We start from the raw sequence: 12,566 nt of genomic DNA, 5'->3' as shown, positions 1-12,566 counted from the left end.
ATTGTCAGCCTTGCCAAAACAATACCGTATAATGTATCTCTTATTCAAAAAGTAGTAGAAGTTCATTTTTGTCCAACAATCTGTTAAAAGAAGTCTTAGAGCCGTAGGCTACTGTTGTAATCAATCAATCAATGTAATCAGGGCATTTATGAAGCGAGAGCGAAAAGTACTGTATTTTGACCTCCATCCCCACACATGCTCATTTCCATGTTTCACATTCTGAAAGCTCCGACTGTTATGTTCATGATTCCTTGTAAGTAGATGAAAGCCTTTTTCAGTCTCTGACTTTTTGTAGGTTATGTTGATAAGAAAAAATAATATAACTCCGACCTATCCTTTCAGCCTAATTAAAGTGGCACAATGGTGTGCGGATTTGACGGATTTGTAAGCTTTAGACGTTAGTCTCACAGCTCTGCCCTTTAGGAATGTCTCTATCCAGCATCCCCTCTCACCCCCTTCTTCCCATGTCATTGTCTCCAATCCTCTAGCTCAGACCCATCCATTTCCATTTGTCATTTCTGTTATAACATCTCTATCTCCCCTCTGCACCGCCCCCCCAGTCCCCCCGTCTGTCCCAGTCATGTAGTGGAACCCCCCCCCCTCCTCCTCTCACCATTTACTCTCCATCTCGAGAACTCCTGCCTGCCCCGAGGGAGTCTAGACAGCCCTATAATCGGCCTCTCTGGGACAAGTGTTGCCCTGCCCTGTTGTCAGTGCTGTTGCCTTCATTATGGTCAAACTAAGTTAACAGGCACAGGCTGAACTGAAGGTTGGATCGGCACATCCTCATTTCCCTTCCTGAGCCAGACAGATCGACAGTAGTCTCCGAAACCCCAGCATCTATGTTTTCACAGCAGTGATAACTGACCTTTTGTCACATCTCTTTGAAAGACAAGGCTTTGAAGGTAGACGGGTCTCGCTAGATATGTCTGTCTGTCTGTCTGTCTGTCTGTCTGTCTGTCTGTCTGTCTGTCTGTCTGTCTGTCTGTCTGTCTACCTGTCTGTTTGTCTGTGCTTGTCTGTCTGTGGTTGCTGTGGAATGGCAAACCTAGAGGTGGCTTTGCAGTGGTGGTAATGAATCCTTAAAAACAGAAACAAAAAGCAAAAAAAAACCTGTTGAAACATTTGCGCTGACTCCCTGCTTCTAAAATCGCTGTGTGACTGTGATTGTTATGTTTGGTTAATGTAGATTGAAAGCGTGGCTGAAGTTCTGTTTCTTGCCGCAACTGTGATCTGAATTCCGAAATAGTAGAACCCTGTGTGTGCGCACACACACACACACACACACACACACACACACACACACACACACACACACACACACACACACACACACACACACACACACACACACGCACACTTCTGTCAACTCCGTCTCCCTGTTTTCCTCCATCAGGCTTCCCATCCATTTGTCAGCTGCTGTCTGTCTAGTTTCATTTCTCTTCCTTCATCTGTTCCACCTCCTCGTTGTCGTTGACACTGTGGGCTCCCAGCGCAGGTAGAGCAGCGTTCAGCCACACTGCTTCTCTGTCTCCATGACTTAACATCAAACGCTGACAGCAACCCCACCACCATACCCTACCAACCTCCCACCTCCCACCCGCATCTCTTCCCTTGTCCTGTTCTCTCATTACTCCTCCCCTCTGTCCTCCCCTCTGTCCTCTCCTTCCCTCATTCCTTACCTCCTCCTCCCTCATTATCCTCTACCTGTTTCCGAATCTCTCCTCCTACTCGTTCCACCGTTTTTCCCCCTCTTCCACAGCTCCTCCTCCTCCCCATTTCTCCTTTTCCCCCCCTCCCATCCCTCCTTCCATAACCCCGGGGCCTTTCCTCCAGGGCTTCCTCTCAGTCTCCATGGTGACAACAGTGCCATCCAATAGCGTCTGAAGGTTAAAGTTTGGCTCTGCCTCTCACTGTTGAACCCTCCCATTTTGCATTAGCGCTCTTTCCCTCTCACATGAGTGCACCTCCTCAGCAGGGCTGCTGCAGGCTGTGGACAAAAAAACATGCCTACTATTTCATTTTCTTCCCCTCCTTTCTTCTGATATTCAATATGTCCCATGTTTGCTTTTTTTTTGGGAAACTCACCCACTTAAAAAAATGTTTTACTTATTGCTCCCGCTGCAGCTGCTTGGCTCCCAGCTATCGATGCGCCTGTTGTTTTCAGAAACATTATCTGAATCTTATCTACAGGCTCGTGTCAATAATTTGTGAGCTTCTTATCTGAAGGTCGCAATTGACTCCACAGAATAGACTCTGTTGGGATCCATGTCTCGTTTTGGTACACGCTGAGAAGGTGTTAACGAGGGAATGCGAATGCCCTTGTGAGCTGTGCTAGCTCACAAGGGCATCAGTTAATCAGTTAATCAAGCGTTATTTCTATTTGTATAGCACCTTTTTGTGCACAATTGCAATACAAGGGGTTTAACAATACAATGAAGATACAACAATACAGTGAAGATTAATCGTAAGGAAGGAAATGATAATACCTATAATATAGGAAATAAGAGGACGTGGCAGAACAGAGAGACCAGTGTAGCACAGTAGTAGAAGAGTGTAAAAATATTTAAATAAAATGGATTAAGACAATGCTAAAGTAAAAAGGTATGTCCTAATACCTGATGATTTATGATAGATTTTACAGGTGTTTGCAGAGTGTAATGTCCTCAGCTCCTCTGGCAGGCCGTTCAGAGGCGAGAACCATAACTACATACTGCCTCTCCGTAGTTCTTTGTCCTCGCCCAGGGAACAAATAAAAGGACAGTGCCAGGAGACCTGAGTGATCTAAGGCAGGGGAGCATACATTAAATGTCTGTATTAAGGCACTAGTGTCCATCGCGTCATAAAATCTATTCTGAAATGACTTCAGGCCAGGTTGTGTGCTCTCCTCCTGGTCTTGGTCAGTAGGCTACACGTACTGCTGAATGATCTGTAGCTTATTTATAGCTTTCTTAGGTAGACCAGAAAGGAGTGGATTTTTTTATTTTATTTTAATGTATAAAATTATTTAGAATTTCAGATTTCTTTTTTTTTTGTAGGGGTCTTTTGAAATAATAATAAAAAACAAATTTGTAAAAATGGGCCTGTGACCCAATTTTTATTTATTTATGTAGTTTATGAGTCAGACGGAAGAAGGATTGTAAATTTCTTCTTCAGTTTGTGCCACTTGGCACTACCTTCATATCAGCTCTGACTTACCGTCTTCTAACGTCAGACTCTCAGCCACTCCTCCCAGGAGCTCTCCTGCCTCAGGATCAGTTATCACCTTCTCCATCACCTTCGTTTCCGTGCCCATAGAACCCTGAGGTGTGGTCGCTGTCAATGATCACACAAAGAGGTATGATGACGTATGCAGTCTCTTCTGAGTGCTTGGCACGTCAGGCAGTTGGTGTTGTTACCCCCCACACTCTATTCTGGTGCTTCTCCACACCCTGCATGCACAATCTCAGTGCATGCAATACACGGTTTTGCTGTGAAGATGCCCACCTTATAAATTAGATGAACGAAGACGCTTAGTTGGTAATGGTCCCTCTGTCTCATCATCAAATAGAGCCTCATGAGTTTGCATTTCTTGATTTTTGACTCGAACTCTGAGCAATGTCTCTTTCTTGGGTTTTGCACTGTCTGGCTTTTTCAAGCTTGTCTGAAGATGAGATTGAGATAATTACAACATTGCTGATGCATTTTCTGACCGTTTTTTGTTTGTAAACTCTACTATTTATCTTGGCCGAGTATCAAGGGACTTACAAAGGCTTGCCACCTTTTAGTAGCTTAAACATTCATAATGTAAGCCATTTTGTTTGATCCTTGATGCAGCATTCATTAGGGGTTCAAGCATGAAGGGCTGTTTTTGTGCTTATTTTTCTCTTGCTGCGGTTTTGCACATTTCCAAGATGGTAGAGACATTACATTTTCTCCAATGATTGGAAGTTGAGCACAATAGAAATATGACCCTGGCATGATGAGGGCCCTATAATTAAAGGTCAGTTGGGGTCCTGCTCTGTCCTAGCTCCTCTATCCTCACTCGAACTGGAAGTACAAGTCGGTCCGCTATTTCGCAGACCATGCCAAGTCTATCATTCCTGCTCAAAGGAGCTAGGAATAAGGAATAGGAGGCATTACTGAGGAGCTATGAGGAGCTATTATCTTTGATTCCACCCCTACAGCTGGCAATGTTATGCTACGTGTGTGCACTGTAACTATAACTATATAGTTCACCATCATCTTTGTTATAGTTGTGGTCTCTGCCATCCACTGGAGTTAGAGTTGTTAGAGAGCTTGTTGTGAACGACCATTTAGGCTCTCGTTGAGTATGTGTGTGTGGATGGCTGATTTATACCGCGCATCGATTAGCTTGATGCAAAACAGGTGTGTCACACCCAGCCTAGCGTCTTAAATAGTTTGACTCAGGCCAGGCCAGGTGTGTCCTTCCTCTTCCTCACAGAGTAGAGAGGGACCTTGTGGTCATTGTCATGGCTCATGGGGAGATTCTAACAAGGCTAGCCTCAGCTGTGAGGTACCAAAATACAGGCGGCGCATATAATGTGCTCCACCAGAGAGAGGCCACTCAACCTGTTGTTAAACTGCAATCAAGACAGCCAATTTCTCTGCTCCCTATGCAACCCAACTGCACGCATGCATGCACACACACGCACGCGCACGCACGCACGCACGCACCATGCACATGCACACACGCACACACCTTCACATCTCTTTCATAGCCCGACACCAGATTCTCTACTCCTCCACCACTAACAATCAAAACTGAGGAGGTTCAAAAGATACAGACAGAAAACCCAGAAGGCTCCAGGGCCAGATGCTGTCTCCCATCTTCCTTAAACACTGTGGAGATCATCTGTCTGGCACCCATCTGCACTGTCCCTATCTTTCTATTGTATACTGCCTGTACTACCTCTGCCTCTTCCGACATAAACTTAACTAACATTAACTAAGCTAGCAAAGTCGTTTCCAATGTCTTCACCCTTCACAAATGAGAATGTACGGTGAACATCATTACTTTGGGGTTTACTTACTATAGAATTTTACTTAAGAGTACATTACCGTATTGGACAGAAAACTGAGTTTTATGGTATTTGTACAGTATATGCCAACATGTTTATTTTCAAAGGGTAATAAAATCAGCTTCTTTTGCAGGTAATTCCTATAAATCCCCACCAAAAAGTATAAAACATAGTTATGAGTAATTTGTACAGCTACCTTTTGGAAGACTAATACTAAAACTGTTTGGAACATTTGTATTCTAAAACTGACAAGGTACTGCATTACCATATTTAGTAGAAGCTGTCCTGAATACAGCATAACTTCTGACACTGAATTACTGTATAATAGCATGAAGAATGAATTAATGAATGAATGAACTTTATTTGTCATTGTTACAGTTAAGAACAACAAAATTGTAGCAAACCCCTTAAAAGTGCATTATACAACAACTATATATATTAAAATACAGAAAACTAGACCAGTCGATTTTTTAAAAAGTGTCCTATATCGCAATAAAGTGCATATGTTAGTTCTCATTTAGTTCCACAGTGAGAGCCACTGCTGCTCTTGGGTAGAAACTGTTCTTAAGTCTATTTGTTCCTGCCCTCAGCGATCTATATCGTCTGCCCGAAGGCAGCAGCTTCAAGTGGCAGTGCCCGGGGTGGGATGGATCCTTTAGGATACCATGGGCCTTCCTGAGACAACGGGAGCTGTCCAGGTCAGCCAGGGAGGGGAGGAAGAACAGTGTAACAGAACCACATTACAATCTAGCTTGGTACAAATCTCTTGCACATGTAAATGTGAACTGCATGACAGTGGAATTGAAAGGGCAAAGCATTCTCACAGCCGTTGCGTCAAACGGGTGATGAGATGGGACAGATTTGACCATGCGGCAACCATCTGACGCAATGGGACTCCCTGTCGCGTTGCATGTTGATGAGGATGTGATGATTTATGATTCTCTGCATGCAACGTAAACAGCACTGAGTCAGAAGCGAACTTCGCACCACTCGGCACGGCCACTCGCTCGCTTATATGGCTCGCTCGGGGGTGCCTCACAGGGCTTAATTCAGCTTCTGACGGTGCGCCTGCCTTGTTTTTTTTTACATGTTTTTTGCAGGCACGTCAAGCTATTAGGATTCAGGAGTGTATGACGATTTTATTGGGTTGCCAAATGGCAGAGTAAATATCAAAATGTATAATCCTGAAGTGGAACGGTATTTGGGAATAATGTTGCTTCCATAGACTGGTTGCTTCCTTATTTTGTGTTCTGTTGAACAATGGAATTCCTGAAGTGGACTTTGTTTGTTGAAGGAACTGAACTGCATTGATAAACTGAGTTGAATTATTATGGAACTGGAATGAACTATTTGGGAATCGCAATTTCTCCTTTTTTTTATTCATATAACCTTTGAAAATTGAACTGATGGTGTGGAATTTGTGTTGGAAAAGAACGGATTAGGTGTTGTTTGAATGCATGTAACCATGTTTGACACAGACTTTTGACTGGTAAAAAAACAAAGAAAAGATGATAGATCAACATTATCAGGAACCCGGGTGTTTTAGGACCCATATGCAGGAAACTCAGAACTCTAAGTACACGCAGGAAACCAAGGAGGACAGTTTACGATGACTTTACTTAACGAAACACAGTTAAACACAAGCACACACTGAAACACAGTAAGAGTCAAACAATAATACAATGAACCAGCACAGAGAGCAGTCACAGACGGTATTAAATAGTCTCTGGGGCTCGTAAGCCAACTAGGCACGGCTGACACCGAGTCCACTCTAGGCAATCAGAGTCCAAAGAGGAGAGGGGGGGGGGCTGGGGAGCCCAGGAGGAAGACACACTGGGTAAAGTCACCACAGGGCAAGGGCAGAGGCAGGCAGTGCAGGGGCAGATTGTGACGCATATGTTCAGTGAAATCTGGACAACAAAATATTAATGTGTTATTAAATGTTTCAGATATGTGTGTATATTTTTTTTAGTTTGGGTCCTGGGGAGATAGACACCAAATTTCTCTTTTAGGGTCTCGAGCTGAAACGGTTTGGGAGCCACTGCTGTAGACAGTTAAACAGTCCTAAAAAAGGTGGTGTGGATAGGTTCAAGTGAACAGCCGGAGGGCTTTAGTTGCATTAGTGGCTGTGTCCAGTCCACATATAGCATTTTTTGAGCTGGCAGCGCTTTTCTGTCTTGCATTTCTATGGTAAAGATGCGCTGGAGCACTGCTCTTCCTAGTGCCGAGTTATCGTGTTTCAGTGCTCTCGTCGTCCAGCATTTTTTTTGCGTGGCACTCTGGGTGCTTCAAGCAGAAAATAGTTCCACTTTTTGGGAGAGGAGCGCTACTAATCGACCACTTTCCTTTGGAGTGATTTGCCCGCAATCCCTGAAAAGACGGGTCTCGCTCAGTGCATCAATGCAACTCACTCAAACGATGCTCTCTGTGTGTGGACACGCCCCTTTACTTGACTACTGAGCATTGTTTTGATCAATAATAGCAAAAACAGGTGTACAAAGCCAGGGGCTCGCTCACACACATTCTGTATGGTTTAGATTCAACATAATATTTCTTATCTTGTCTTTGAAAAATTCTGCCAACTCTTCACATTTTGATGTTGAGGTGTGATGAATAGCTTTTTGGAGGTGGATTTATGAGGCTGCCAGTAGTTGAGAAATACATTCTTGGGATTATTATGATTTTTAGAATTCAGCTTTGAGCAATGATTGATGTGTGATGTTGAAGAGCTGTGGGTGTTGAAGGGGGGGGGGGTGATTTGAGTCTGTGTACTGCCTTGCTGCTCAGCGTCTAGCCCAAGGCCAATTTAAGCCCACACATATGAGCTGCCGAGCCTACGGCAAGCTGTGCAAACACAATTTGTCTCTCTACGCCAGTCCTAGTCAGGTCGACAATCAATAGGCATTTTGTTGTACGCGTCCCGTGGTACTGATCATTTCACTCTAGTTTAGTGGAACCTCGCCGCTTTCTGACAGCATTTTGGATTCCCTGCGTGCGTGCTATTGCTTAGAGATTCCTACGCCCAATGTGTCAGGCAATACTTGGAATTCAAAGTGTGAGTCTGCATGCTTACGAGCAGTGGTGGAAAGTAACTAAGTACATGTACTCAAGTACTGTACTTAAGTTCAAATTTGAGGATCTTTTTACATTTACTGGAGTATTTCAATTTCTCTATTTACTTTTGGTACTTTAAGTATATTTTGATGCCAATACATTTGTACTTTTACTCAAGTAAACTTTTATTATTTGACTTTTACTTGTAACAGAGTATTTCTGCATTGCAGTATTGATACTTTTACTTAAGTAAACAATTTGAGTGCTTTTTCCACCACTGCTTATGAGCATATGATTGTGCATAATGCATGTCCATATACAGTACACATGTTAATTTACTCACCTGTGTGGTCTTCACCTGACAGAGCTGCAGCGTGGTCCTGGAGGAGGAGGGTGGCCACGGGGGGAGGTCCAGCTGTATGACACCCCCTACGAGGACCAACGGAGCCGCGGGCCCGGGCGGGGGGGACTGGGGTACGGCGAGGCCCAGGAGGAGGGCAAGGAGAGCAGCAGGCTGCCCCAGGACGACGAGAGGCCGGCCGACGAGTACGACCAGCCCTGGGAGTGGAAGAAGGACAACATCTCCAAAGCCTTTGCAGGTGACTTGAGGGAATAAGGGCGGTAAATGATGTCCAAAGCACTTGCAGTGTACCAGGTTGATAAACAATCATCCGTCTGTCACACATCCACTGTTGCCTCATCGTGTACAACCACCTACTGTAGGGTGGCTATTGATTTTCTTCACCTCACCGCACACTCACTCACAGCAACCTGAAGAATATATCTCTTTTTCTTCCTTTTTTTCAGAGACTTTAATATTATTGTATGAGCATTTTCTTTCATAGTCATTGTTCTTAAACGTGCGAGTTACATGTGTTGACAACAGTTCTGTTGTTTGCTAACAACGCATGTAAACTGCCACACACCTAGAAGGGTGGATGGAGAGAGGCAGAATAATACTCCATAAAGGAACCCAGTAGAATCTTCAGTGTTAATTTATTATTACACAGAATGTAACTAATGTATTTAGTTGCATTTAATTACATTTGTACGAGTTAACCCATTCAATCCGGGAACGCATCTACAAATGTCCTCTAAATCCTAACAGTTTTCTGAAAACCGTATGTTGCTGTAATAATATCAGTGGTTCTCAAACCTTTTCATGTCAAGATACCACCCAAAATGATATGTATTTGGTCGCGGACCCCCATCTCAAAATATTTTATTCCAGGGACCCCCAGAGGCAAATATTTGAGTTACAAATGTTGCACAAATTTCCATGATTTTTCAAAAATAGCAGATCTACAAGCTCATATCGCGGCGCTCGGTGAGCTTGTAGATCTGCTATTTTTGAAAAATCGCCAAAGTATTAAAGCTAAAATCTAAAATGACACAGATGCGTTCCCGGATTGAACGGGTTAAAATGAACACAGGAGGATATATTACAGTGAATAAAGAGAAGGCGGAGGAAGAGCGTGAGTGACGGGGGAAGCGTGGAGTAGATCAGAACACAGTACAGCAGGCCAAGCCGGCTTAATTGAGCTGCATCTCGCAGTCACGGAGGTCAAGGTGATGGGATAATAAATCAAGCTGCCTCGCAACATGCACGCTCACCTCCTTTTTTCCCCGTGCTCTCCCTCATTTCCCCTCCTCCTGTCTCCACCCCCCCGCTCCTCCCCCTCTCTGTTAATTACATGCTTACATGTGCGTGACTGATCCAGTGCTAATAACATGGTCAGCAGAACGGCACACGACTACATACACAGTAAATCTTGGAGTGTTAATTATGAACCTTGTGTGGGTTCCATTTTTACATCCAGAGTTAACCCATTAAAATCGGGAACGCATCTGTGTGACCACTTAAACCATTATTTTATACTTTGGCTATTCAAAAATAGCAGATATACAAGCTCATGCCGCGCTATGAACTTGTAGTTCTGCTATTTTTGAAAAATCTCAAACATTTGTGCAAATATTTGAATATATACATTTTTGACTCAAATCTTTGCTTCTGGGGGTCCCTGGAACAACACATTTTGAGATTGGGGTCCGCGGCCAAGTACATATAATTTTGGGGTTCCTTGACATGAAATAGTCTGAGAACCACTGATATAGAAACATGTTTTTTTTCAGAAAGCTGTTAGGATTTAGAAGACATTTGTAGAATCGTATCTCAGGTCTTCATGGGTTAAATTAGCACTCTGGATTTCGCTATGAGGAAGCTTGCCTGAGTGCACAATATCACACATATAAAACACACACCTTTTTCTCTTGTCCAATAACTTGCTGACCAAACAACGGAAGTAGTGCCATAACTCAAGTTGTGAAAAGCGAGATGATTTCAGCAGGACGTGCATGTATGTGACTTAATCTAAAAGCCAAAGTCACCTCTCGCCTACTGAGCTCTCTCCCCCCCTCTCTCTCTCCCCCCATATTCATCTCTTGGTCTCTGTGCCAAAAATGCACTCTTGAAAATGAGCATGTACAGCAACCATTAGAGCAAGCAGCAGAGTGAAAACGTTCCTGTAACTTGGAGTCAACCCCCTCCCCCCTTGTTTTCTTTTCCACTTGGAGTCAGCAGTGTCTGTCAGTCAGTCAGTCTCTCTTGTCTGGACAGACCATAGCACTGTACATTGTAAACACACAAACACTGTTTTCCATTCTCACATTTAATCCATATTCCCCACCCCACTGAGCTCGGGATCTACAAGAGGGGGAGGGGGGAGAGAGAGAGAGAGAGATAGATGGAAAGAGGAATGGACAGTGAGAGAAGAAGCTTGCGAGAGAGCTAGATGAAGAGAGAGAGAGCATGCAAGAGCAAAATGGAGAGAGAGAGAGAGAGAGGGAGAGAGAGAGGGAGGGACATCCAAGGTTATGGTAGATTTGATGCTTGTGGACGCCCAGCACCTCAGAGGGGAGGGGCCTTGAGGAGAATTAATGGTTGGGGGTCTCTGGAGAGGCTGAGGGGAGGGTGTAGAGTCACGGCCATTTGTGGCAGGGTGCAATCAGTCACCTGGCGAGGCGACACACACACACACACACACACACACACACACACACACACACACACACACACACACACACACACACACACACACACACACACACACACACACACACACACACACACACACACACACACACACACACACAAAGCTTCAGTGACTGGGCTGTCCCCATGGTTCTCCCTCCCTGCCGATATGACACACTCACGCAGATAACCCGCTGTAGGGGGCTCACCTCATCATCACCTCTACACACACACACACTTGTGCGCGCATGGATAAGCACACACGCACACGCGCACACACACACACACACACACGGAAAATCACAAACGCCTCTACACAGATGGTCTTTGCAGCATACCAGTCATTTATATCAAGGCGCAGGCAAGAAAGTGCATGTGTTAATACAACTGAGGGGGTGTTTGCTGTTAGCCTTTGTGTGTGTGTGTGTGTGTGTGTGTGTGTGTGTGTGTGTGTGTGTGTGTGTGTGTGTGTGTGTGTGTGTGTGTGTGTGTGTGTGTGTGTGTGTGTGTGTGTGTGTGTGTGTGTGTGTGTCTGTGTGTGTCATGTATGTCTGTTTATATTATATTTATCCTCTAGCGCTTTATGAACAAAATCTAAAAATAAACATTTTACAGCATCCAACCCTGCTGTATGGGGTATACAGTAATCAGCTTCTGTCCTTCCCCGGGGTGTACTGTATGTTATCAAATGATACTCAAGCATGTGTTCAAGCCAAGGATTAGCAGTATTTCCTGTTGGACGTGCGTCGCGGTCAGTTGTGTTGACAGTGCAGACTAGGGAGCCTGGGGGGGAGGACAGTTAGTTAGTTGTGACAGCCTTCATTCAGTCCAACAGATTTAAATGTAAACACTAGGAAGCTGTCACCGTGTCACCACTGTCCAGGTCTAATTACAGCCGTCATTGATTTGTTGGAAGTCAAGAGGCTTGGTACAGCAATGAATGAATGGCACTGCAGCCATTCATTAATGAGCTAATGAAATGCATCATCTCATCAACGCATTAAGACCTGAGGCCGATTCTACAAAATGTCTTCTAAACTAAATCAGTTTTCTGAGGTCAGTGGCTCTCTCAGACTATTTCATGTCAAGGAACTCCAAAATTATATGTATTTGGCCGCGGACCCCCATCTCAAAATATGTTGTTCCAGGGACCACCAGAAGCAAAGATTTGAGTTAAAAATGTTTGCTTTAAAAAATATATATATTCAAAGATTAGCACCAATTTTCACGATTTAAAAGAAATAGAGGATCTACAAGCTCATAGCACGGCACTCGCTATGAGCTTGTAGATCTGCTATTTTTGAATAGCCAAAGTATAAAATAATGGTAAGTGGTTACAGCAGATGTGTTTCTACTACTGCAGGGTAAAAAAAAACATGGCAGGCTGCATAAAGGATGACCTTAGTCCACCATGATGTCAGCAAAGTAGGTGCAGCTGATCAAATTGATAATAATTAGAT

The 12,566-nt window shown here is 44.1% G+C and overlaps 1 protein-coding gene across 3 annotated transcripts in view; it reads left to right on the top strand.

Annotated features, from left to right (window-relative positions):
• shdb (Src homology 2 domain containing transforming protein D, b) overlaps nucleotides 1-12,566 on the top strand; it is a 31,049-nt gene that overhangs the window by 4,534 nt on the left and 13,949 nt on the right. For all 3 annotated transcript variants that reach the window (XR_014601526.1, XM_084067626.1, XM_084067625.1), the window contains exon 4: nucleotides 8,441-8,674. Coding sequence is in view for 2 of the 3 variants with exons in the window: in XM_084067626.1 (XP_083923752.1) it covers nucleotides 8,441-8,674 (234 nt within the window). In the remaining variant the exon portion in view is untranslated. The remainder of the gene's footprint in view (nucleotides 1-8,440; nucleotides 8,675-12,566) is intronic.

Source organism: Gymnoscopelus microlampas (genome assembly GCF_963454915.1).
Source record: "Gymnoscopelus microlampas genome assembly, chromosome: 9".
NCBI classification, from domain to species: domain Eukaryota; kingdom Metazoa; phylum Chordata; class Actinopteri; order Myctophiformes; family Myctophidae; genus Gymnoscopelus; species Gymnoscopelus microlampas.
Note: the sequence above shows the minus strand (reverse complement) of the source record. Positions and strands in the feature narration are given on the sequence as shown.